The 27,267-nt window shown below is 35.3% G+C and overlaps 1 protein-coding gene across 5 annotated transcripts in view; it reads right to left on the bottom strand.

Annotated features, from left to right (window-relative positions):
• The window catches only part of KIF14 (kinesin family member 14), a 57,738-nt gene extending 32,650 nt beyond the window's left edge, over positions 1–25,088 (bottom strand). The window contains exons 1-14 of one of the 5 annotated variants that reach the window (XM_079106051.1): positions 25,003–25,088; positions 22,393–23,569; positions 20,327–20,581; positions 18,962–19,049; positions 14,021–14,119; positions 12,559–12,611; positions 11,458–11,488; positions 10,955–11,062; positions 9,982–10,098; positions 9,384–9,499; positions 7,820–7,992; positions 6,587–6,734; positions 6,284–6,347; positions 3,331–3,515 (exon numbers count right to left, since the gene is read on the bottom strand). In XM_079106051.1, coding sequence (XP_078962177.1) covers positions 3,331–3,515; positions 6,284–6,347; positions 6,587–6,734; positions 7,820–7,992; positions 9,384–9,499; positions 9,982–10,098; positions 10,955–11,062; positions 11,458–11,488; positions 12,559–12,611; positions 14,021–14,119; positions 18,962–19,049; positions 20,327–20,581; positions 22,393–23,468 — 2,513 coding nt within the window. In that variant the 5' untranslated portion in view covers positions 23,469–23,569; positions 25,003–25,088. Of the gene's footprint in view, positions 1–3,330; positions 3,516–6,283; positions 6,348–6,586; positions 6,735–7,819; positions 7,993–9,383; positions 9,500–9,981; positions 10,099–10,954; positions 11,063–11,457; positions 11,489–12,558; positions 12,612–14,020; positions 14,120–17,294; positions 17,485–18,961; positions 19,050–20,326; positions 20,582–22,392 lie in introns of those variants that run through there. The other 4 variants (XM_079106049.1, XM_079106050.1, XM_079106048.1 and 1 more) reach the window with 4 other exon arrangements.
• Between the last annotated feature and the right edge of the window lie 2,179 nt (positions 25,089–27,267).

Genomic DNA, 27,267 nt, shown 5'->3' with positions numbered 1-27,267 from the left:
TAAAATATTAATAATGTTTACCTGTGTTTCTGGATTTATAAAAGAACTTTAATAATGGAATATACAACATTCTCCCCTCATGAAGTAAGATACTATAGAGAAAGGAAAGGCAGAGAAATAAAGGGATAATCTTTAAATGTATCCTGACTATAAGATGACACTGTGGGGCTGGGGAGCTAGCTCAGTATAGAGTGCTTGCCTTGCAAGCCCAAGGCCCTGGGTTTGATCCCCAGCACTGCAAAAAAAAAAAAAAAAAAAAAAAAAAAAAAAAAAAAAGGATGACACTGTGGAAAATGAGTTAGAGAGGCTACATATTCCTTAGAAGTTTTTTTATTCAAAGAATAGGAAAGAAATTCCAAAGAGCCATTTATCTCTGGACTGACTGGACAGAAAGAGAAAATGGCCACCAGAGTTGAATCCTAACCAAAGACCTTTAGCTACAGATTAGGATCTAAGATCTGTAATTAGAGAATAATAGTTCATTCACTTAACACATAGAGAAAAGATTCTGGGAAAAACAGTTCACCTCTATGCAGCACAGACTGCTAACTGTAAGTCTAGTGCCTTAGCCAGGTAAAGGTTTAAACGACGTCCACTTGTTCTGAACTCTTACCTCTCCTAGTTCTGTCTACTCCATCATCCAAGTTCCATGGCCTAGCATTCTGGACCCCACACAATCGGTTGCAGCCAACAGTCTTTCTCATCTGCCACTATTTCCCCATAAGAACCCCCCTTGCACTCAATCAACCATACCAGTACACTGACTGCCATAATAAAGGCTTTCCTTTTAGTTATTTCCTTTTAAAGTTATTTTTTCAACATAGAATGTTCTTCCCTTTTCTCCATCTTCCTTCAAGGCTCAACTTGCATACTAGAGTCCTCTAAGAAAATTTTCTCTGGGGCTAGAAGTGAATTTTTCCCTCTCACTAAGTATGTAATACTCGTCTAACCCTTGAGTACTTATATCTTTTATTCATTGGGACCCCATGAATCAGATATGTGTCATCAGTAAAGATAAATATGAAACCACCTATCACAGAGTTCATAGTCTAGCGAGTAAGATAAACAATGATGAATACACTAAAAGAGGAAGTAGAGAGTTCAAGACAAGCAAGGGGTTTCCTAGCCCCTCAATGGACTTTGCCCTACCCCATCCTGGTACTAGGCGTTGAACCCAGGGGCACTCTACCACTGATCTCCAGTCCTTTTTGTTTTCTATTTTAAGACAGAGTCTCACTAAGTTGCCTACAGTGGTCTTGAATTTATGATCCTCTGCCATAGCCTCCCAAGTTGCTGGGGTTACAGGCATGCACCACCACACTCAGCTCCTACCACATTATTAGTTCTTTGGGGGCATGCTCTGTATCTTTGCCACTGATGTAAACAATGCTGTATTTATTAACAGAAGAACAGAAGAACCTGAAGCAAGGACATGGCATCTGTCCTATCAGATATAAAGACTCATCATAAAGCACAAGCTATCAAGATTATGGAGTGTTAGTAAGAAGAAACACATCCCCATAATTTTAGAAATTTTTTGTAAGAACACAGACTATCACAAAAGAAGCCATATACTATTTAATATAAGGTTTAAGAATTGGTTATTCATATGGAAAATAAATTAATTTAGATCTCTACTTCACAAAGTTTCAGATTATGAAGGCCATAAATATGAAACAAAACTTCAAAACATCAAGAATATTTAGAAAAACATTTTTATGACTTCAATGTAGAAACATCCTTTTTTAAAGAAAACACAAAACTAACAACCATAAAGAAAAAGATTAATGCTGAGTACTAAAATAAAATTAAGAACTTAAATCAATCAAAAGGCATAAACGTATAAATGGTGAGCCACAAGATAGAAAAATGATATTTGCAGCATATAAAACTCACCAAGAATTGGTGACCAGAATATACAAAGAACTCTTACAAATCACTAAAAACAAAATCTATCTAACTGAAAAAGGACAAAGGACACAGGCAAGTGAGAAAGAGGCTCAACCTCATTGCTAGTTGAGGAAATGCAAAGTGAATCCATAATGTGTTAACTGTTTGACATTTACCAGATTGGCATTAAAAAGTCTGACAGGCCTGATGAGGTGGTGCATGCCTGTAATCCCAGCAGCTCAGGAGGCTGAGGCAGGAGGATTTTGAGTTCAATGTCAGCCTCAGCAAAAGCAAGGGGCTAAGCAACTCAGTGAGACCCTGTCTCTAAATAAAATACAAATCGGGCTGGGGATGTGGCTCAATGGTTGAACACCCCTGAGTTCAATCCTTGGTACCCCCCAAAATTGCTAGCGATGAGGTGGAATAACAGGCACATTCAGTGCCAGTGGGAGTAGAAACTGATAATCATTTTGGAATACAATTTGAAAATACCTAGTAAAGTTGAATATGCACATATCCTATAATCTAATATCTCTAATACACACTTTCTAAACTTTAAAAATCATTATAGCACACTTAAAAAATCATCGAGCAGCTTGGGGAAAATAGACTATTCTCTGGTCCATCAGCTCAGATCTCCCAAGTTCCTATAATTTTCCCTGAGAATTCTTAGGGTCAATGTCACCTTACCATCTGGGAAACCTCTAAAGAAACTCCTTACATTTGTATCAGGAGACATGTTCAAGAATACTCAGCAATATTGTGGTAGCAAAAAATTTAAAACAACCCAAATATCTATCAACAAAATAGACAAGATTATAACAACAGAATATAAATATGTAATACTTTACAGCAGGGGACAACATGGAAAAATCTTAAAAACCCAATGTAGAACTAAAAAAGTTTATAAACACTATCATCCCAATATATACAAGAATCATTCCATTCATGAAACAAAATTCACGTAAAACAAAACTTTCAAATAGGTCAATCTAACTATTCTGTCACATTAGATGCAAATTCACTCTTATGCCCATCATACTTCTAAGAAAATAAATTGTTCATCAATCAACAGATCAAGTATACCAAAACAAAAATATAGGGAACATTATACATACATACATACACACACACACATACACACAGTGTATTTATATATATAAATATTTAACATATTAATTATATATAAATATTAACATAATATATATTATATATAATAATATATAATATTAACATATTAATATATATAAATATATATGTATATATATATATATATGAACACACTGTGTGTGTTTCCTGGCTAAAAAAGATAGATTTGAAGAAGCACTGCAAAGAATCAGTATAAATAAATGCCTCATGTGAATGTAACTCTACATTAATAAGATATGGAAGCCTATTGAAAAATAAGTAGGTACCCTTTGGTTTACAAAATTAACATACCAATGATCATCAGCAATCAACACCCCAGATAACTGAATATCATGGCTTGAGTTTGGTTTATACTTTCCAACTGTAGTTACTCCTTCTTTTATCATATACAGTAGCATCTCTGATAGTTGTGGATCTTCATTGAGATTAACAAGGTTTGGCAAGTGGTTGACCATTTGAAATGTAATTCCAGCTTTCTGGTAGAAGTCAGAAAAAAATAATCTTAACCATAGCATAAAATTATTAAATTCATGTAAAATGAATGTCTAAGTTAAACATTAGAACCATTCTATGTGAAGTCTCTATAAAATAAAGGGGAGCTGGGGATATAGCTCAGTTGGTAGAATGCTTGCTTGCCTTGCAAGCACAAGCCCCTGGGTTCAATCCCCAGCACTGCAAAAAAATAAATAAATAAATAAAATAAAATAAAGAGAAAACATTTCTTAGAATCTCTCCTTTGTGACTTCTCTGTGATTGTTACCATCATCCTCACACACACTTGTTGAGTTCTGTTGACATTTCTTTGCCCTTCACCATCCTCAGTCCATTTAAATATCATGCCAGCATTACCTAACTGTGTCTATGCTTACTGCCCAACTGTCTTTAGAGTGGACCAGTTATTTTTGTTGCATTATTATGGCTATTGCTTTAATTTAAGCCCTTATAAATTCACACCAGAACCACTGCAGCAGTAGTTCTGAACTACTGGATCACCCTGACAACAATTTCTTCTGTTTTCAATCATCCTCCAGCCTATACAATATTAATTCTCCTAAAAGAGTACTCTCAAAATGTCAATTCCCTGGACATACACTTTTGATGGCCTCTTAATTCCTATGGATAAAACTTAAATTCCTGGACCCAGAAATAAAGTCCTTAATAAACTAACCATAATATATCTTTCCAATTTTATCTTCTCATGGTGTCACATAAGCTGCTTGTTCCAATAAACTGATCCACACAACCTCTTCTGAGGGCTTCTTAAACTTTCCCACCTTTACTCTCATGTAATTTTCCATTCCTACAATGTTCTCTTCTTTTTCTCTACTTACCAAATTCTGACCAAAGCTTTAAAGCCAACCTCATATTGCACCCCTTCTATGAGGTTGGACTGGCCATTCCCAAGGAATTTTCCTTTCTTCCTCTGAATTCTTAAAGTACCCCCCTACTACTTATTTGAAATGGCTTTGACTGCTACTACCTTTGCTCTTGACTCATCTTCTCCAGTCTCTTCATTCTATTAAGGAGATCTAATTTCAATGAAAATGTTCTAGTACTTTCCCATCCTTTAAAGAAATTAAAAAAAAAAAAAAAAAATTGAACTTAACCTCAACTTTACAGCCTTTCTCCCTGACTTCTACAACTCTCACTTTCAGAGTCCCTATGTGTGGCTCTATTTCCTCTCTGTCATTCTTCAACCTGCTGTCATCTGACTTCTTCTTTTACCACTACAATGACCTCATAATTTCACAATGCAATACACATATTTCTGACATCTGGGAGTCATTCTTGATTTTTCTTTTTTTTTTCTTGGGGTGGGGACAGGAAATACTAGGGATTGAACCCAGGGGTGCTTTACCACTGAGCTACATCCCAGCCCTTTTTGTTTTATTTTGAGATAGGGTCTTGCTAAGTTGGTTAAGGGCTTCACTACATTGCCCAGGCTGACCTCAAACATGCAATCCTCCTGCCTCACCCTCCAGAGTCACTGGGATTACATGTGTAATCACCACCAGGTCTGCCTTGACTTTTACATTTCTCTCAATACCCACACCTAAAATTAACTCCTGATCCTATCAATTTTACCTCTTCATTTCTTGAATCCAACTACTCCTCTATTTCTATTGACGCTGCCTTACTCCAAGCTGTCATCCTCTTTTAACCACAGTAACAGCGTCCTAAATGAATAGCAACTCCTGCCATCATAGGTATTCCCTTTCTCAGATCCACCTTTTACACTACTACCAGAAGAATCTGTTGAAAACATAAGTGTGCACGTGTCACTCCCCTTCCATTTAAAACCCATTAGTGACTTTCAACCCCCTAAATACAAGTTCCTCACCACATCATGATCTGAATCTTGCATCTTTCTCAAGTCTAAACTCTGCCAACTTCAATTTCCAACTACATAAAACTTATTAATTCTTTGGACATCCAAGCCGTCAGGTGCTTTAAACATGGTATTCCTTTACTTAGAAATTTTTTACCTTGTTAGCCTAGCAAACTCTTACTCATTGTTCAAACCCCTGCTTACTTGCTCTTTCTCTTTGAAAGGTCATCCTTGATAACTACCTCCTCAAAGTTAATTATTTCCTTTTCGCTCCTGCTTCTTTTATTTTTGACATTCTTTTCATTGCCTTAGATTGAACTAAATCAAACTGCCAGTGATGAACCTTTTTTTTTTAACCTATAAAAGTGGCATTTTCATGTGGTTCCATGTAATCAAATCACACCACAGTCTTTTAATTACAAGCTGAGAGCTATAACTGTATTTATTCACCTTGGCCTCCCCTGTCCTGCAGCAACACAGATATTTAATAAATATCTGTGAAACCAAAGTAAATATAACAAGAAAATTTGTTTGTATTTTAATTCTCCAACAAATGTACATAATCAGAATCTTGATTTTAACTTTTTTTTTTTTTTGGTGTGGGGACACTGAATGAGCACACCCAGGGTGCTCTAGTGTTGAGTTACATCCCAGTCCTTTTTATTTTTTATTTTGAGATAGGGTCTCACTAAGTTGCCCAGGCTGGCCTCAAACTTGCAATCCTCCTGCCTCAACCTTCTAAGTCACTGGGATTACAGTCATGCATCACCACACCCAGCAATAATTCTTTATATTAATCCTCTGTGTGGTATTTCTTTGTACACAAGCAGTATAAAATACTTGAGAAATTAGATTTATATCCTTATTGGCATTTTTCTTTTATTTTCAAATCAGTTTAGAAAGTTGAAAGGATACCTGTAATTCCTTTGTTTCTTCAAGTTTTCTTTTTTCAGCTTGTTTAAACTTTTCCTTCCATACTCTTTCCAAAAACAAACAAAGTAATAGTTAAAAAGTCCAGATATAAGACTGACAATGAAAAGATAATCAATGAAGACTAGGGAATTATTTAATAATATTTAAAATATTATAGTATCAAAGTGGGCTGCTCTATTCATATGGAAAGTGGGGAGAAAGACAGACTGAGTATCCTCTTTAAGGTTCTTCTAAGTCCTACAATCTCACGGCAACTCATTTAATATTTAAAGTATTGTATGTCACCTTTGCATTTCTGCCATGTCTCTCTCCTGCTGATGCAGTTTCATTCTTAAGGATGTTATTTCTTGCCGACAGAGCCTGTATCGTTCAGGGTCAATGTTCCGACTGTTTCTCTGAGCAGCTTTTAGCTTTTCAATTTCTGCTTTCAATTCTAAAGATTTGTAAGATGTATGATTAATAGCAATTTATACATAAAAAAGTCCACATTAGGCATAATCCCCCAATCCTCTATTTTATTTGAAATTTTAAATATTACTAAATAAAATAGAATATTTGGACAAACCAGCTTTACTTTACTTACATGATCTATAAATTTCTACCTATCCTTAGCCTAAAACAGTGTTCCCATATTAACAAATTTCCCCCTTCATAAGGAAGGATGGCTGTGTAATGTATTGTCCAAAGTGGGACACCTCTGAGAGGGAAAAAGGGCACTACCCATTACAACAGGACATAAACTGAGGCTGTCCTAGGCAAACCTTACTCATAAGAGAATTTTTGCATCAAACATATCATTTTTCAAACTGGAATTCAGAATACTTATTTTTAATGAAAACAGTTCCATTTATGAAACAGAAGGGTTCCAAAAAGATAGGATGGACTAAGAGAAAACTGATTGTTCTCTGGTTAACACCTCTGAAATATGTTATTACTTTCTGTGGCTAAAAGGGGCCAGAGGATAAAGATGATAGTTCTACACAGGTTAAAATTAAGTATAAATCAAGTGAAAATTAAGTGCAATGCAAAGTACAAATCAAGATTCCTTGCAGGTGTTCCAGTCTATCACAAGTGGAGAGCAGTCTTTAGCGTACATTAGGCCTATGCTAGAAATGCAAGCTCAAATAGAGTTTGGATGAACGAAATAAGAGCAGAATTATTTAATGGAATGACAATGAAAAAAAGGTCATAAAAGAAAAACAATAAATAGCTTCACTGTTATTTTGTGCACAACTGCTATGACTCAATCTATAAAATTATTTTTTAAGCTTGCTGTTACCCTTCACCATATTCAATTTCCTATAGTCTTTTTCTGACTGTACTCCCCCTTACCATTTAATTCTCTTTCTCGGTGTCCTTCTACCTATCTTTCTTCATCACTGTATGATTGATGATTAGAATCTATTACAAGTATATATGGGAAAAAATCCTTGATTTTCTTTAAATTGCATATTTTGAGACTGGAATTAATATGTGACTATTGCAAACTAATTTTTAAATTTTGAAAAATGCATTCACCTCTAATTAACTTAGCATTCACATCTTCATTTACTTTGGCAATGTTGACTATCATCCGGGCTTGGTTAGCATATCTAAGTGTGCTTAATGTTTCTTCTATGTTACTGGCAGCAGGACTGATTGTGGCAATCATTGCAGTTTTTGAATTTCCACCCAGACTTTCCTTTAATAGCCTTCAAGGAAAACAACTGTAATTAGACTTTGCTTCTACAATAACATACTAACAGTAATTATGAGAAAGCACAAAATAAACTAATATGGCATGTACTACAGTATAATACTCTTCACTTAAATACCACTTAAAACTTTTTTGGTATTTGTAGATACTTTTAGATCTCATAAACACTTTTTTTCTCTGACATTTTCTATATTGTTTCATGAATCAATAATCTGTGCAGAGAGTTTAAAATATGTTTAACCATCAAATATCTAGTAAGGCACCTTTCCTCATACTAGACTGTGAACTACTTTAGGAAAAGGATCATGTGTTTTGATCATCTTCATATTTCTGATGCAATTACTACCATTTGAGGCAGATGCTCAATAAATGTTAAAAACAATGAATTGGATAAAGAGAAATTCTATACAATACTGTGTGCAGAATTTACACATAAATGAGAGCATAAGACTTAAATTATATCTTTTATTAATGCAGAATGAATTTCACTATATCTGACTTTCCAAAGGCATGAAAAACATCAGAATTTCTCTTACAGTTATAAAAGTGGCAACCACATTATAATTAACCAATTATAAAGATATATTAGTGCTAGGTGGTGATATAGTCCTAATCATAATTGTACACAAATGCTCCTTGACTTAAGCTGGGGTTACATCCTGATAAACTCATTCTTAATGCCACAGCTCAGCATCATGAGAGAGTATCTTATTGAATACCCCTTTAAATTTCAAAGTACAGCTTCTACTGAACATATGTCACTTGCACATGATAAATACCATCGGTCTAACCATTATAAGTTGGGGACCATCTATCTTTGTTAAAGTTTATCAGAAGTGAATATTAAATGAATGCAGATGCCAGCTCAATGTAATGTATTGGAAATAAAACATATATTCACTAATAAAAGCACTTATTGAGCACCTATGTGTTAGCCATTGTATAGTAGGCAAACAAAATTATTCAGTTTCACTTTAAATGCACAGCAATATGTTTGATAATACTATAATTGTTAGACACTAATAACAATTAAATGTAAGAATAGTTGTTAGTACTTCTTCTCTACCCCAAAGTTGTATAAAATCAGTCTATCATTCTTTTCTTCACAGTATCTACTAAATTTCATGTAATTCTTTTTACTTCAAAAGATACTTGCTAGGTGGGTGTGGTGGCACATGCCTGTAATCCCAGAGGCTCAGGAGGCAGTAGGATCAAAAGTTCAAAGTCAGCCTCAGCAACTTAGCAAGGCCCTAAGCAACTTAGCAAGACCCTGTCTCAAAATTTAAATTAATTTTTAAAGGGCTGGGGATATAGCTCAGTGGCTAAGTGCCCCTGGATTCAATCAATCCCTGATACCAAAAAATATGTATATAAAAAGATACCTACCATGTAAGAACAGACTCACGATAAGGAATAAAAACCCTCTTTCGGTTTGCTTGTTCAGATAGTGCAGATATAACCTTTCCCAAAGTTAGTAAGGACTTGTTAATGCTCACGCCTTCCTGTATATAAGATAAAAAGAAATTTTTTTTTCTTCCCAGCAACAAATTTATTTCACAAAATATATTTTCCCCCATACTCAATACTAAGTAAATACTTTTTGCTATAAACTCCAACTTTCTTATGACTCAAAATTTATTTTCTTTGTAAAGTAATCATAATCAAAAAAGCATGTATCTCTAAACCTCACAATGCAGTCTATAAACTACAGGTAAAGAGAGCTTTTGGTAAAGCATATTCAATTTGTACTCTCCTAAAAATAATGCCCTCAGGAATAAATTTCATCAAAATGAGAAGAGCAAGGTGGGCAGTTGTGTATGCGTGTAGTCCTGGCAACTCAGGAGGCTGAGGCAGGAGGATCACAAATTCAAAAGCTTAAGGCCAGCATGGGCAACACAGCAAAACATCGTCATAAAACAAAATGAAACAAAACAAAAACAAACAAACAAACAAACACCACAAAACATGAGACCACCCCATTTACCTTCAGTCGCTCTCCACTAGTGTGGGCTGCCGAGCAGCGCTCACTGCCTGCCAGATCTATCAGGTTTATGCGGCTCATTATTCTGTGATCGTGTTCTTCCCCTTCCACAAATTCTGTCTACAATGAAATGACATTAAAATAATTTAAGTTCTTCTATGACATGCCATCAATATAAGTTTTTAAAGGGAAAGTTATTCAAGATTATAAATCACTAATCTATGTTAAAAGCCATCCCTTTTTAGTTTTTTATTCATTGACTTTTCAATCTGTAATAATTTGTAAATCTGCAGAAAAGAATACATTGAGCAGTAGATAGATTATGCCAAAGTAAGAAAAATGATTTTAAAGGGATTAAAATCCATAACTACTCAGTTTTATTAAGCAAACAACTACAAAGAAAAAATATAATGCATAAAGCTGTATTATAATAAAAAAAATTTAAATCAATATGAATGCCCAACAGAAGAGAAAAACTTGAGGAATTGCAATAACTAATGGAATATTATTATATAGCTGTTAAAAAGTATCTCCGCAAAGAATTTTAATGCCATAAAGTTACTAGAGATTTTGTGAATTTAGTTTAAGTGTGATTATAAAACAACTGAAAGATTATAAACAAAAATATTACAAAGGTTTGCATAGTGGAACCAATGGCTGTATTTAAAAAAAAAGTATTCTGATGTTTTTCCAAATACTCTGTAATTACCATATATTACTGATAATATAGTATCATATATTGATATGATCATATCACTGATATGATAATCAGTTACTGGTTTTAAAAACAATGAGAAATAACACACAACTATATATACCAAAAGTCAAAGTTATTGTATTTATTCTTAAAATTTACTTATGTTTATGTAGCTATATGACTTTATTTTCACTTTTTGATTTACAGAAGAAAGTAAGAATAACAAAACAAATATATTTACTTTCTCATCTATGGAAAAAACCAATGTCAAAAAAATACCTTGGTCTGGGTCATCACCAGGGTAAAAACTGAATGAGAACGGGAACTTTTATCATTCATACCAGTGGCAGCAGTTGCTCTTTGTTTATTTCCTAATTCTAGCCAACTCTAATAATAAGAAAGAAGGAAAGTAGTTCAGATGGGCGGATCATAATTTATTGGGGAAAAAAATTAATAAACAACAAAGAAAGCACATTTGTTTCCTATATACATTTGTAGCATACACATTTAAAATCTGTAAAATAAAATTACATGTATATATTAATAATTTGTTAATAAAATAAAATTAATGTGTTTCTTTTAATACTTTTATTCTCATTGCCTATTTTTTTCTGCCACAGAAAACTGAATCAGGAAATAATACTCTCTTTTGATCAACACTTAACAAAACAAAATCAGGTTAACCTTTTATTTATGTAAATAGCAATAAAGGAGCAACATTTTCATAAATATTTATAATTATTCTATCTAATAAAAAGAAAACAAAATATAATCAATCTTACCTGGATATCAGAGTAAGAACTGACAACATTCCTATTTTTTAAGAAATAAAAAACAAAATAGATTTTACTGATGATTATATACTTGTTCACATAAAATAATCTTTCAATTACAGAATTACTCTGAAGATCACAGTAGACTAATTCACAACATCATACTGCTCTCAAAGTCTTTCATTTTCCCTATTCTTAAAGGACAGAAAATAAAATAATCCTTTAATTTTACCAAAAAGTATGATTTTCCTTAATAAAGTACCTTAGCATTTTAGCCTCATAATATTCAAGTCCAAATCACGACACAAAACTATAAATATTAACGCATATGTATTTGCATAGGAATATGTATGTGTGGGTGTGTATAGGCCCAAAAAGAATACCCAACTTTTACCTAGAGCTGAACTTACACTGAATCACTTTTTCCTTTCCTGTAGGAAAAGCATTTGGAATGTTGAAAGATAAAGTAAATGACCCTTGGCATGGATAAAAACAAATCAGCACATTCTTCCCTTTTCAGTTTAAAGTAATGGTATAAAAAGCAGGTTGAACCCGGTATGGTGGCGCATCCTATGATACCAGTGGCTTGGGAGGCTGAGACAGAAGGATTCAGAGTTCAAAGTCAGCCTCAGCAACTTAGAGAGGCACTAAGCAACTCAGTGAGACCCTGTCTCTAAATAAAATACAAAATAGGGCTGGGGATGTGGCTCAGTGGTTGAATGCCCCTGAGTTCAGAGTTCAAAGTTCAATCCCCAGCACCAAAAAAAAAAAAAAAAAAAAGGGCAGGTTGATAGGAAGATTCTATCTTAATAAGGAAAGAAGAGGGTAAAGGGAGAGAAATCAATTTATTTCACACTCAATTTAATCAATACTCTATGCCGGGCACTTTATAGGTGCTGTGAAAGATACAAACAAATATAAAAATAAAGAACTAACACTCTATTTAGAAAGAGGGAAAACTTAGTTGGGTAAGGGAAAGAGGGAAAACTTAGTTGAAGGGTAGAAGGCCAAATCATTATCCAAGGTTTCAGAGAGAATACAGTAAGGATATGGGCGAGAAACATGCACTCTATCTTTCTGCCTCCCAGCTCTTTCGGGCCCAACACTTACATTGACAGTGCTTCAACATATGGTCCAGAAACAGGATGCTCCCTCACTCTCAGCTAGTAGAAGCAAATATTGGCATCTTTAAGAGTATGACACATATTTCATATAAAATATAATTATAAATGATCTTTTTTTAATAGTTTGAGTTCAAGGTAGAGATTTATCTTTAGCCAGAACTAAATACAAAGGTTCTCAAAAAAACAAATCTGTAAGGCACCAAAACTGCTTCACTACCAAAAACTAATTATAGTTGTACACTATGCAACAATATCCTCTGCATCAAACATCTTACTAGTTTTTTATTCTTAAATCCCATAGTAACAATTATTTATGCTTTTATCCTTTAAAATGCACACTAAATTTCAGAATTTAAAATTTTCTTCATTTTCATATTTACATTTTAAACTTTGTAAACAAATATTTTAAAACACAAGGACATTATAGAAAAAAATATCATTTTAAGTTTCTTGATGTTGTCAGTGGTAAACTACATGACCTTGAGCAAGAAAAGTGACTGAAGATTTTTATTTCTAGTTAGACACAGTGGCAATATGCCTACAATTCCAGCTAATCAGGAGGCTGAGGCAAGAGAATGAGGCAGGAGGACCTCAAGTTTGAGGCCGGCATGGCCAATTTAGGGAGACCCTGCCTCAAAAAACAAAAAAATTAAAAGAACTAGGGGTCTGGGGATGTAGCTCAGTGATGCAGCACCCCTGGGTTCAACTCTAGTACTCAAAAAAAAAAAAAAGAAAGAAAGAATTCATTTCTTGTGATGCAAACTTCCTTGCAAAAATTGAAAAATTAAAAAATTCTAATAGCAATTTTTTAAAAAGCTTAAATAATTATTTCACAGACTATCTACAAAATATCAATTTGCTAAATAACCCACTGAATTATAATAAAATTTTTAAAAATTTGCACTGCTTTTTGACTTATAGACTACTAGGAATTTTGTGTTTTACTCACATAATCCAACTAAATGTTAGAACAAATATCTTTTAATTTCTACACAACACTTGATTGAAATAAAAATAGGCTAAATCTTAACTAACTTAATTTCCACCACTGATAATATTCAGCTTATTTTTTAAATAACAATGTAGTTACACTATAGGTCCTAAGCATTTACTATCATAAAAAAGCATTATTTTGGGGGGTACCGGGGATTGAATTCAGGGGCACTCAACCACTGAGTCACATCCCCAGTCCTATTTTGTATCTTATTTAGAGACAGGATCTCAATGAGTTGCTTAACACCTCGCTTTTGCTGAGGCTGGCTTTGAATTCACAATCCTCCTGCCTCAGACTCCAGAGACACTGGGATTACAGGTATACACCACTGTGCGCCGCATAGAAAAAGCATTTTAGTAAAACTTTAAGCCATGTTATCCAAATAATTCACATAATTACATGCATTTATATAAAACATAAATTTAAAAATAATAATAAATTGTTTTAATCTTACTGATTGCTTCCTCTGCCCATTTTCACCTTTACAAACCAGAAGGTCATGAATTTTTTCATTGTATACTTCAAAGAAGCTCATTTCAAGGTGATAGCTGATCTAGTAGAAATAGAAACACAGCAATTAATTTTTAAAATTCTTTGCATGTTTTGCAAATCATATACTTCATGTCGGTGTAGTATTCAAAATATATAAAGAACTCTTACAACTCAACAATAAAAAGATAAGCTACCCAATTAAAAAATAGGCAAAGGATTTGACTAGGTATTTCTCCAATACACAAAAGGCAAATATGTGAAAAGAGGCTCAACATGATTTATCAGTAGGGAAATGCAAATCAAAACTACAATGAGAAACCACTTCAATACCTGCTAGGATGGTTATAATCAAAAATTAATAAATAAAAAGGAAAACAAGAATTGATGAGGATGTAGAGAAAATTAGGACCCTCTTCCATTGCTGGCAAGAATGTAAAATGGTACAGCTACTGTAGAAAATAGTTGTCACTTCTTCAAGAGGTTAAACACAAGCTGGGGAAGTAGTTCAATGGTAGAGAGTTCACCTAGAACACATGAAGCTCAAGATTCAATCCCCAGCACCACACAAACACACACACACACACACACACACACACACACACATGCACGCACAAGATACTCAGACAAAAATTTGTACACCAATGTTTATAGCAACACTATTCTAAAGATGAAAACAACCTATAATGGTATATTCATACAATGGAATATTAGTCATAAAAAGGAATGCAGTACCAAAACAATATAATAATGGATGCACCTATATAATATATAATATGGATGCACCTCCAACACATTATGCTAAGTGAATAAAGCCAGACACAGAAAAGGATCACATATTATGTGATTCTATTTATATGAAATTTCCCAAATAGGTAAATTCATAGAGCGATATAACAAATTAGTAGTTGCCAGTGGTTGGGGAGAAAGGGGGATGGGTTGTGAATAGCTTAATGGATTTAAGGTCTCCTTTGGGAGCAATGAAAATTTTTTGCAACTAGATAGAGATGGTAGTTATACAACATTATGAATGTACTAAATACAACTGAACTGTATACTTTGAAATGATGAATTTTGTTTTGTGAATTTTAACTCAATAAAAATATATTTTATTATGAAAACACAAAAACTCTTGTATTTCTTTTTATCAATTTTCAGGTAAGTCTTGATTCAATCCAATAAGATTTTTTAAGTACCTACGTACTATGTGTATGACTTTAGGTTATTATTAGAAGGCTATAAAGAAGTGTAAGACAAGGTACTTTCCCATAAGGCTACCATCTCAGAGAAATACAAGAGACCTTGCAATAGATAAGGCAAAGCAATAGAAAATTAAGAATCAAAATGAGATAATGACTATAAATAAAATGACTAACCAGAAGAAAGAAATTAAGGTAACCAGGGAGACTGGGAAAGGAGAAAATAGGTTGTGAAGTATGAGTAGACTGGACGAAGAAAAAAAGGGGTAGCACATTCTTTAGGTAAGGACAGCAGCATCTAAGCATGCTGTGTACACAGGATAGGAAAGAAAGCCTGTGTGTTGACATTAGATTTGGTAAGATGGAATCTTAAACCAGTAATTCTTCCTGTTTGGAGTAGAAAACAATCATCATATTAAATGGGAGTCAGTTTCTCCATTTCACTCGGACAGATAGGGTGCAGAGGACAAAAATGTGAACTTTTGCTTTCATAAAGTCTTTTTTGACAATCAGGGGATGGTTTCCTTATTAAATAAAAATATTCCATCAATTGGTCCAGAAGTGAATAATTAATTCTAACACAATTAGAAGTTTCAAGGGAATTTCAGAGATTTAAGTAAAATTTCATCAAATATTGATTGTGCCCCACCAGCTATGATACCTTCTCCTAGGTATGATACCAACTGAGATGGATGAGACATCAGCTTTATCCTGAAAGAACTTAAAATCTAATCAGAGATGCAATCCAGCCCCTGGGAAACACGAGGCAGAATGAGAAACAAAATACCTCCCAACAAACAGACCAAGTACATGGGAACAGTATGCAATCATAAGATCTTTTACAAGTGCTGTGATACAGGAAGGGGCACTCAGGAGTCAACAAACGTGCACTAATGTCAATTTTATACAAAATAGCATGTTTTGTTAAGGAGATGCCAGGAACACTTAGAGATGAAAACGCAGCAGTAAATGAGTTGGGGAAGGTAGTTGGGGACACACTGCAGACAACCTATTTTTTCTTTTCCTTCGAGGTTCCTGTCATCATGCCAGCTATATCACATTTTATTTTATTTTTTCCAGTATTGGGAATTAAACACAGGGGTGCTTTACCACTGAGCTACATCCCCAGTCATTTTTGTTTTTTATTTTGAGACAGGTCCTTACTAAGTTGCCTAGACTGGCCTTGAACTTCAATCCCTCTGCCTCAGCTGAGATTATGGGCATGTACCACCATACTGGGCTACACCACCTTCTGTTACCCACATACTCATACTCTTAGCCTCTATCATCATGAATAATTCCAAAGTTGACAAATTTACAATCATTTAGTTGGACTCAGTATGTGCCAGGCACTATTCAAAACCTTTTACATGGATGAATTCATTAATCCTTGCCACAAACCTATGAGAAAGGGATTGTCATCACTATCCCTATTTTCTGTGTTGGAACAGACAAGTTAAATAAATTATTCAAGGTCACGTTTCTAGTTCAGTGATGAAGCTTGAATTCAAACTGAAATAGTCTACCTTCAAAGTCCATCTCTTAACCATTATTCTATATTCTTTTCAGTGATACAGTCATTCCACGCACAATTTAAGATTCCCAGTTCTGCAAAATTATTCCAAAGACCACTGCCCCTACTTCACTTCCTTTATCTCTCCCTGACTTACACTACCTTCAGATTGTTCTCCCTCCAAAATCTTAAACAGGCAACAGAAGATCCTCCTTCACAAGCCTATGGCTTCCTCACTCTCTATTCCATCTAAACTTGGCCTTGAATCACATTTCATCATAAAGCCTCCAGACCACTGTGTTTCTATTTATTCCAATTTCTCTTTTGTTTTCCATTTGATTTCTGGGGGTAAAGGGAGAAGAAAGTAATGAAGGTGCAGTGTATCCAACAGGAAGAAAGAACTCATCAAATATTTAATTCTGTTTTGCCTCTCGTGTCCTCAGTAAATGCCCTTGGTATCCACTCTGGTTCCTCTCACACTTACCCTCCATTTCCAACAGGCACCAAGTCTGATCTGTTCTACTTACCAAGATCTCAAATGTGTGCTCCCTTGTCATCCCATCATTACCTAGTTTAGCTCCTTGTTTTGCCTTATCCAGATCAAGTCCCACAATTGGTCAGGTCTTTCTGCATCCAATCCTACTTCCCTTCAATCCATTCTCTACATTACGGCCAGGGCTATCTTTTTTTAAAAGGAGTAAATATGCTTATATTATTTCCTGTTATTTCCCTGCTTAAAAAACTTCCATAGCCTTCTAGATTTCCGGAAGCTTGGTTTCTTAAACACTTCACAAGCCAAGTTCTGCCTGCCTCCCCAGTTTCCTCTCTTATCACCCTTCACCCTCAAATTCCATATTCAAAACAAAGTAAACAATTTATAGATTCTTTCTTTCAAATCTCTGCACATGCTGCTCCCTCTGACTGAAATGTTCTTCCCCTCTTCTTCTCCACCTAATAACTGCTAAATTGCCATATGCTCTTCAAAAACAAACTCAGTCGCCCCATCTTCTAAAAAAACAAACAACCTCATCTCCCTCAATCTTACATGTTCTCACATTCCTGCTTGCTATGGTTTGAATGTGTTCCCCAAAAGCCCATACATTGGACATCTAATCCCCAAATGTACATGTTTATGTTATTTAGAGGTGCCCCCCGCTGCCATGATAGAATTGATAGCTTTATAAGAAGAGACCCGAGTTAGCACATGCCTGTCCTCTCATCAGGTGATACCCTGTACCATGCTGAGGAAACTAGAAGGTCCACATCTGATGCCTGATATTGAACTCCCTAGTTCCCAATACTGTAAGAAATATTTTTTTTCTTTACAACTTACCTATCTTCGATATTTTGTTATAGCAACAGAGAAAGGACTAAGACAATGTCATACAATAGCATTTACTCAAATTCATTAGCATTTAATTGATTGTACTTGATATTTTACTGACCCATTTTGCCTATTATACTCTCTTGACTTCAGGGGCTGGGTCTTTTAACTCAATATTCCCAAATATAGCACAATATTTTCTCAATTTCCCTTATGAAATTACAAAAATTACAAATTCCCAGGCTAATTTAGACTAACTAAAATCCTCAGAAAAGATTTTCAGGATCACATGCATACATAAGCGCACACACACCCCTGACCCTGTCACATCCCTTATGATTCTCATGAGCAAGCACATTTGAGAAAAACTGGTCTAACAGATTGCCTAGCAACAGGAGCTGCTCAGTAAACATACGCTGAACATAAGACTGAATAAGTGAAAGAGGAAGCCAGCATGGAACTGCTCAGCTACAGGACAGCTAAGAAAGCACAGCTTTTAAAGTCGGATGTGGGTTCCAACTCCAGCTTCACTACTCTCAGCTTCACATTGCCCAAGAGTCTGCCTGCTGTCCTTTTCGAAGTGGTGCACCTGCTTGACTACAGAGACACGTGTAATGGATGTAACTATCACATTGTGAGCCACTGTACATACACAAAGAAATAAAGCAAAGAAAGGTAGAGAGGACGAAAGCGGTAACACCTCTATCAATGTCCACCAGAAGGAACTGCTTCTGAATGTAGAATCCCCTTCCACCCTTTCCACACCCACTGTGTCAAAGAAGAGTGACCTGGAAATGAGAACAGCATCTTTTATTTCTTATATTAGGCATTTCCTTAGTGGCTGTGATGCTGACTTGAATTTGAACATACCTCTTGGGTCTGCTTTTTGGCTACGTGAACAAAAAGATCTTCACAAAATCTTGGAATTATTCCTGGTTCTTCACTAAATCCCATCATCCTGAAAAATACATTATACATGGAGAAATAACACTAATTAATTTGGGGATTTTTAAAAATTCTTTTCAGGGAAATAGGGTTGGAAAGGGAGCTGGAAACAAGCTAATTGAAGTTCACAGTTAATATCTAAGAATCAGGGCTCTGGAGCCAAATTCACCTTAATCTAAATCTTTATTTTACTAATTATTAGCTGTGGCCTTGGACAAAATACATACCCTCACTAAACCTCAAATTTCTCTTCTGTAAAATGGGAATAACAGAAGTATCTAATTCAAAGGTTTGTGAGATAGTACAAAGGGGTATAAGCACAGTGCCTGGAATTTAGTAAGAACTCAATGCTAACTGCTATTAAAATTTTGAATATTTCCTGCCAGGAAAGGTATTATTTTATTTATTTATATGCGGTGCTGAGAATCAAACCCAGTGCCTCACACATGCTAGGCAAGCGCTCTACCACTGAGCCACAACCTTAGCCCCCTTAGCCCCTTACCTTTTTTTTTTCCTTAAGTTGTAGATGAACACAATACCTTTATTTTATTTATTTATTTTGTGTGCTGAGGATCAAACCCTGTGCCTCACACATGCTAAGCAAATGCTCTACCACTGAGCCACAACCCCAGCCCAAGCTTTGTTTTTAATATTTTTTTAACTGATACTGTAATTACATATATTTATGTGATACAGTGGTATGTTTCAACACATGGATACAATGTGTAATGGTCACATCAAGATAACTGGGACACTCATCCCCTCAGATAGCACACTGTGTCAGGAACGTTCAAAATCTTCTATATTAGTTATTTTGAAACATATAATTAATTGATGTCAATCATGGTTATCCTACCATCCTGTCTTATCTTTAATTGATTTTAAAATATTTCCTTGGAATTTTTTTAAATAAAACCAGGTACTTGCATAAGGCAAAGTAAATAAAGTAAAAGTTATCTATTACTTGATACATAAAAATGTCCCAAAATTTCTAGCCATGTTTTTGCCAAATAAGTTGACAATGGCTCATACAGGTTAATACAGGACAGATATAAGTTCCTAATAGAATAAAACTACATTCTGTTGACCATGCTACTTCTCACAAAAGAAAAAATTTAAAAAAAAAATTTTTTTTTTAGTTGTAGATACCTTTATTTATTTATTTTTATGTAGTGCTGAGGATAAAATCCATTGCCTCACATGTGTTAGGTAGGTACTCTACCACTGAGTCACAACCCCAGCCCAAAAATTTAAACATTTCTAAACAATCATATGTGCAATACAACTTACGTATATGATTTTCCAGAGCCAGTCTGACCGTAAGCAAAGAGACAGGTATTGTAGCCTTCAAAGGCTCTCTGTAGGAGTGGTTCCGCCAGTGTCTCATAGACTGTCTTCTGGTTGGCATAATGAGGATGACATTCATCAAAAGACCAGAATGAAACATCGTAAATAAAAGTATAAACTTGTTTCATGTCCGGATGTTGCACAGATATTTCCTCCCCATTCATGAAGACCACTTGAGATGCTTTTTCAATCTTCTCTCTTTAAAAAAAAAAAGGAAGATAAAGAAGTCAAGTTACTGTCATTTTTGTGGGTATTATTCCCACAAAATATAAGACCCTCAAAACTAAATTAAAAAAAAAATATTTTGTAGTTGTAAACAGAATGCCTTTATTTTATTCATTTATTCTTAATGTGGTGCTAAGGATTAAACCCAGTGCCTCACACATGCTAGGCAAGCATGCTGCTGCTGAGCTACAGCCCCAGTCCAAAACTAGTTAAAAAAAAATTTTTTTTTTTTTTTTTTGCAGTGCTGGAGATTGAACCCAGGGCTTATGCTTGCACGGCAAGCACTCTACCAGCTGAACTATATCCCCATTCCCCAAAACTAGTTAAATTTAATATTGCTCCAGGGCAAGGTAATTCTTTAGGTTTATGTGGAAAACTAAGAAACCCAATTCAAATGGGTTTCCAAAACATTTTCTAGAGCTTCAATATCACTAATGGAAAAATGGAATTCCAGATTTCTTGTCTAGAAAACCTAACTGGCTTTTACAACATTTTTCCTCTTTTTCTCTTGAACTATACATTATAATCTACCTGTACACTTTAGTTGAAATCTTTATTATACAGAAGTTTTGAAGTACAAATCTATATAAAGCTGGCATAAAAGACAATTCAACAAATTTAAATCATGAGTCTCTTTTGGCTACTAGTTGTTGTCACTGTTGATCCAAAGGTCTCTCTTTCCACTACATTTCCTCCCTTAAATCACAAATCTTCATGTCCATCCTTCTTCCATCTCAGACTTAAATGCAAATCTTTCACTTCTCTAGATCTACAGAAAAACAGTATCACTCCTTGTCTGGCCCTAGATATTAACCCCTTCTGTACTCTCCCACCCCTTTCCCTTAGAATCTGCTTTAATTTAAATCAAATTTATCCTGTAAACATCTGCCTCATCAATTTGACAAGTGCCCCACACCTGTTTTTAGGGATTGTCTGAGTCTAGAATCAGGGACCTGGTCTCTTACTAGGTTCTACTTTACCAGTTCTGTTCTTTCTATTGCCTCTCTTCCTTCCAAGGCTGTTTAGGCTTTTTCTGTTAGGTTTCCTGACTTTCTCCAAACAACTCAGCCTTTTATTTCCCCTTATCACTAATGTGTTTTCACTAAAAACACCTTTAACACTGTATAAGCTGCCTTTACCTATGACTTTTTAGGTCCAAACAGGAGGCTCCTTCCTCAAAGTAGCAGTCACTACATTCACTTCTAACTTGCTTAGACACACAGCATCAAAAACTACTGACCCTGTGAAGTTTTTACTGTACTCCCTTAAAGTATTTCAAAATAATTAGATTCCACATTCACATTTTATCATACTTACTATTTTTAAAATTATCTCTAATCTCTGACTAACCACCCACAGTCTCCTTTGGAGAATTTTTTTTTTTTTTTTTTTTTTTTTTTGCCACTGTATTTCTCACCACATAGATCAGTCACAGATGATGATGCTGTTGATCACCACTCTAGAAAGGGTTCTGGAAAGACCTCTTTGGGAAATGAATGACCTGTTATGGCTCTTTTGAAAGGAAAGGTAGAAGTTCCAGTCATGGATTAGAGAATTAAGTGACTCGTTCAGACTTCTTAAGAGCAATATATATAGTAAACTTCTATACACAAAATAACATACAACAACTAAACTTAAGTTTTTTATAAAACTTAAAAAAATAAAAACTCTGTCAAAAATTTTGAAAATGCATGAATACTACACTGACTTTCTAAAAGCAGAGAGAAATTAAAGACACATTATATGGTGCTGGCTTAGTCTTAGATTTAGAATGGATAACATACCTTTTGCTGAAAGGCCTTACACGTACTGCCACTGTCACTTGACTATTCTCCACTTTCAGGGCGTCTATGTCTGCAGTGGTGTTCTGAACTACAGTTTCTTCTTCAGGAGGGAGTGTATTTTCTTGTGACCTTTCCCTTTTATTTCCAAAAAGAGAGATTTTTGGACTTGGCTTAACTTGAAGGCTGTGCATCCTATTTTTCAGTAGTGATGTAGCTGGGTTTTTAAGCTGAGGTGTGCTGTGCTTTGGTGTCAATTTGTTTTCTGTTATACATTTCACAGGGGTTCTTTTTTCAAAGCTTCCAAACTTATTTGACTCTTTTGCAGTGTCCTTCCCAATATTTCTATGATACAAGTTTCCTGTTCCTGACACTTTGATATCCGACTTGTTCTGAATAGGTTTCACTGCCAAGTATTCTGATCTAACAACTTCAGTCAGACCCTGGGAACCAATGGGCCCTCTATTCCTTGAGTACTTATGTGCAACATTTTCATTTGCTCCACTAAGGACAGAAAATGTTTCTTTAGATTTCTCATCAACCATCACTTCAATGTCTTTTGAGTCTTCAGCAAAATGTGCAGAAGATTCAACAAAACAGTTTTTGTCACTATTTACAATCTTTACATTTGTCCTAGTTTCCAGTGAAGCACAACTGTTGTCTCTTTCATCTCCCCTATTCTGTGTTGTTTTCCACTTTTCCACAGAATCTGTTTTAGCACGGCGTTGTAATGTAAGATTTGCTATTTTTTCAGTTGTGTCTCCCAACTCACAGCCAAGTAAAGATGATTCTTTGTTCCTTGTGGCTCTTCTCTGAAGTGTCAATCTACCCACAGGATTAGGGGTAAGGGGCATATCTCCTGTTTTTTTACAGGCAGAAATAACATAAGTGCTATTTATGTCTCTGATTTTACTTGCAGATCTCAACAATGGATCATCATTTTCACATTCTGACATATCTGATTTCAAATGCAGCTTAAGTTGGCTACTGTGGGTGAGGGCACTCCGTGATGAACTCTTAGAAGAAGGAATTTCAAGGACATCACTGTTATTTCTATTATGAGCAGTGTGTACTGACATTTTGGAAGCAGATTATTTTTAAAAGAATGTTAAGAACCTAAGCTCTTCTTTGGATGCTCATTTGATTTCCAGTCATTTTCTATATCATTTTCCAAAAATATCTGCTAAACATAAATTTAAAAAAAAGATTTAGATTGCATAAACTACAAACAAGCTTTAAAATAGAGGGAATCTTCAATTTTCAAAGTAAATTCTCAGAGGTAAACATTAGAATAAATCACAGCCTCCAGCTGAGATACTGCCTTCAAATCACTTCTGACAAATCTGTCCTCAAAGAGTTTTCAGTCATTATTTGACAATTCTTTACTGAGTGTTCCATTATATGCCAGGGTCTCTGACAAATACTATAAACTTCAAAGACGGACCAGACCCCCATTCTCACCTTCTTAGAATAAAAGGAATACATAGAGAGCCCTTATATCAGGTCAAATGGGCCAAGTGTCTTAAGAGACACATCAGAATGGATTTTTTTAAGTACCTGCAGTGTGGGGAGTGGGAAAAAGTACTTAAGGAAATCCTAGCGCATACATCAGTCCAGAGCAAAGCATTTTTAGAAACACCTATTGGATGTATGCTGAATACAGCAATGCCTATGGAGGAAATTGCACTGATATCACAAGGCAGATAATTAGCAAAAAAGTACCACAGACATAAGTACTAGAAAGTAATTGCTTGTGTTGAAAAAAACTATGCTAGATGAGATGCCTACTGTCACCTGCCCTTTAACATTTAGAAGACAAACTAGACAGGTGTGCATGTAAATATATGCAACAGTATCTATCATGCATTAAAGTAAAGAAAAAAGTAGTGACAGCTGAGCGACGTAGCTTCTAGTCAACTCTATCAAACTCCTTAGATGGATGTAAAAACAAGTCTTTCAATTTGCATGTCTGATTTTAACTTGTAAACTGACATTGGCCAAAACCATTCAGAGATTATGGCTATTAATGAACAAATTAAGTATTTTTAGGTTTTACATAAAAACAACAGGTCATCGTTACAAAAAAATCGTCAGGTTATAAACATCTTCTGTCAAGTTTTCAAACTTTTTTCAAAGTATAGATTTTCCTATTAAGAAATGAATTACAAGGCAAGGATAGATTCTGGTAACCCCACTGCAACTAAAAACCATTTGTTACTTAGGCAAATCAATACTATTTTTGTTTGAGGAGTTTTGCCACATTTTAAAAAGGACTAGAAAGAATATAAGAAAAATAAGTCACAGTCCAAACCAAAACACCCCCGGTGATTCTTCTGTTGTTTCTCGGCTACTCGCTGTAGCAATGTACCTCTTAGAGCCGACAGACTCCGGGAGACTCCACCGAGAAGGCCAAGCAGGCAGAGCAGCACCGGGTGGCGACAGAGTTGCTGCGAGGAGCCCTTCCTTCCGGGACCCCTTTTTCCGCCAACCCAGAGTTCTGATGACAGAATAGCCGACCCAGCTAAGAACAGCAGCCCGCCCCGCAGCGGTCGTCGGTAGGGGAAGCACCTACACGCCCTCCCCAACACTCCTTCGCGCCTCTGCAGTACCCACCAACTTGGGGACACAGCCAAAGTCACCCCCAAGCCACTCACAGCTGGCAGCGTTGTCTCCCGCGGTGACCGCAGTTTGAATGGGCGCCGCGCCTTCTGATTGGCTGCTGGACGTCGCGTCGTGCGCCGCGCCTTCACGTCCTCCCGCCCCCCGGAAGCGCCAGTGCCTGGGTTCTGGCCTGTGTGTGTAAAGGGACCCGCCCTGCCCTCATCTCCCGGGCAACAGTGTCACGCCTACCTGGGCCTCTGCTTAAGCCGCTGCAAATTCCAGTAGAAGCCCGGCAGGGATCTAGGCTGCTGCGGGCACCCAGCTAAAATGCGTTTTAGAGGAAAAACATGACAGGGACACTCGTGTTGGTCTTTAATATAAATAGAAACATAGTCTGTCCGGTTTACATCGAAGACTTCACATTTTTAAGTGAACGCCTACCCCCAGTTTCATCTTAATAATGAACGCTTTTCTAGTAATTTCTTATGCAGGACGTTGAGATGGAAAACGAACTCAATGTCTTACATGATTTATTTAATCTTGAATATCTTCTGAGATAAGTATTAATATTATCCTCACTTTACCGATGATTAACTGAGGTTTAGAGTTTAAAAACTTGTTAAAGATCAGATAACTTGCAAGTGGCATGACAAGTCCAAAGCTAATATAAGATTTAATTCAGTTTCCATAAATGTTCCAATGACAATACACTCCGAAAAATAACCAGCTTAGTGGGAAAGATTCTGGCCAAACACATACTAAAGCAATAATACTTTTTTAATGGGCAAAAGTGCACATGATGGAAATGTATTCAACAGGATAAACAGGGAAATCAGAAGTAGCTTCAACTAGCTATAAAAATTGGATGATAAAGTAGTCATTCTAATACTCACTCTAAAAAATCTCTCCAAAATTTAGTGATAGAAAAACTGTCAGAAAATAGACTATATTTGTCAAATCTATTGGGATCATTCAGTTGATAAGCCAAAGAGGGTATGACAAAGGAGAAGGGTCTGACAAACTCAACATGAGAATTTTTAATTTATATAATTCAAAATAATAGAAATACAATAAAATAATAAAAAATATATATTTGTGACAAAGGTGTAAAATTGTTTAATTTTATAAGGAAAATAAATTTATAAATAGATGATAAAATTTTACACAAAATTACTCACATGCATACAAAAATAATACCTATAAAATATAATGCAAACTCTCAAACATTAAAAGCAAGTTTTAAAAAAAGAATTAAAGAACTCTTTTTCATTTTGGTGCTAGTGATTTTGCACCACAATAAAAAATATACATATCTAGTAATATAAATTTGAGTGCTTCTTGAGAACAGAATCCATATGTGTTCAGAGTGCATTACTAGTGTTTAGTATAGGCCTGATATATATCATAGATGCTTGATAAATATTTGCTGAGTGAATAACAAACCATTCTAGAAAGTAGTATGAAAATGTATTGGAAGAATCACAAAGGTGTTCATACCTTTTGACCTAGTAACTGCATAATAGAAGTTTACTAGGAAAATATTTTAGTAGAAACCAGAAAGTTCACAGGAATATTCCCTATCCATACTAGCCCCAAACTGGGAAAAAAGCTAAATGCCCTATCCCAAGAAAACACTTTGAATATTTAAAAATGAGGAAAAACTAATAAAATGTATTACAATTATTGTGTTCATTTGATTTACACAGTTATTAAAAATTAAACAGAATCAGACAATGCTGGGTCTATAGACTAAGTCACAATCTGCCCATGAGATTGTGAGCTCGAGATGAAGCAGGACCTTATCTGTCTCACCCTTATCTCCCTGGTGACTGGCAGGGAATCTTCACAGGACCTTCACAGAACATAGCCACATTCCCCTTTTCTTACTCTTTCTCTGTTATAAACTCCTGATTTAATTCCAACCACAGGATTGAGTCCACAAAACCAAGAGCCACCTGTTACCTCCAGGTTACACAAGAGGGATTTTCATCTCTTGGTTATTAAACTAAGATGGCACTTTTCTCTGCAAATCCTGTCCAAAGCTGACTAGCAGAGAAATTCACTTAACCTCTGAGTGACTCGGGTTCCTCAACTGGAAATTGCAGATGATAATGTTACCTATCCTGAAGAGTCATTATGAGGATTAAATTAGAAAATGTATGCAAAGTGCTTAGCATCAAACTTGGTTCAGGATTAATGCCCAATAAATGTTAGTTTCTAAATTATACAGCCTAATGTAATTCTTCAAAGCACTGAAAAGCCCTATTCAAGGCTAGT

The sequence above is a fragment of the Sciurus vulgaris genome, assembly GCF_902686455.1.
Source record: "Sciurus vulgaris genome assembly, chromosome: 12".
In the NCBI taxonomy this organism is placed as follows: domain Eukaryota; kingdom Metazoa; phylum Chordata; class Mammalia; order Rodentia; family Sciuridae; genus Sciurus; species Sciurus vulgaris.
The sequence above is the reverse complement of the archived record's forward strand: the minus strand, read 5'-3'. Positions and strand labels throughout refer to the sequence as shown.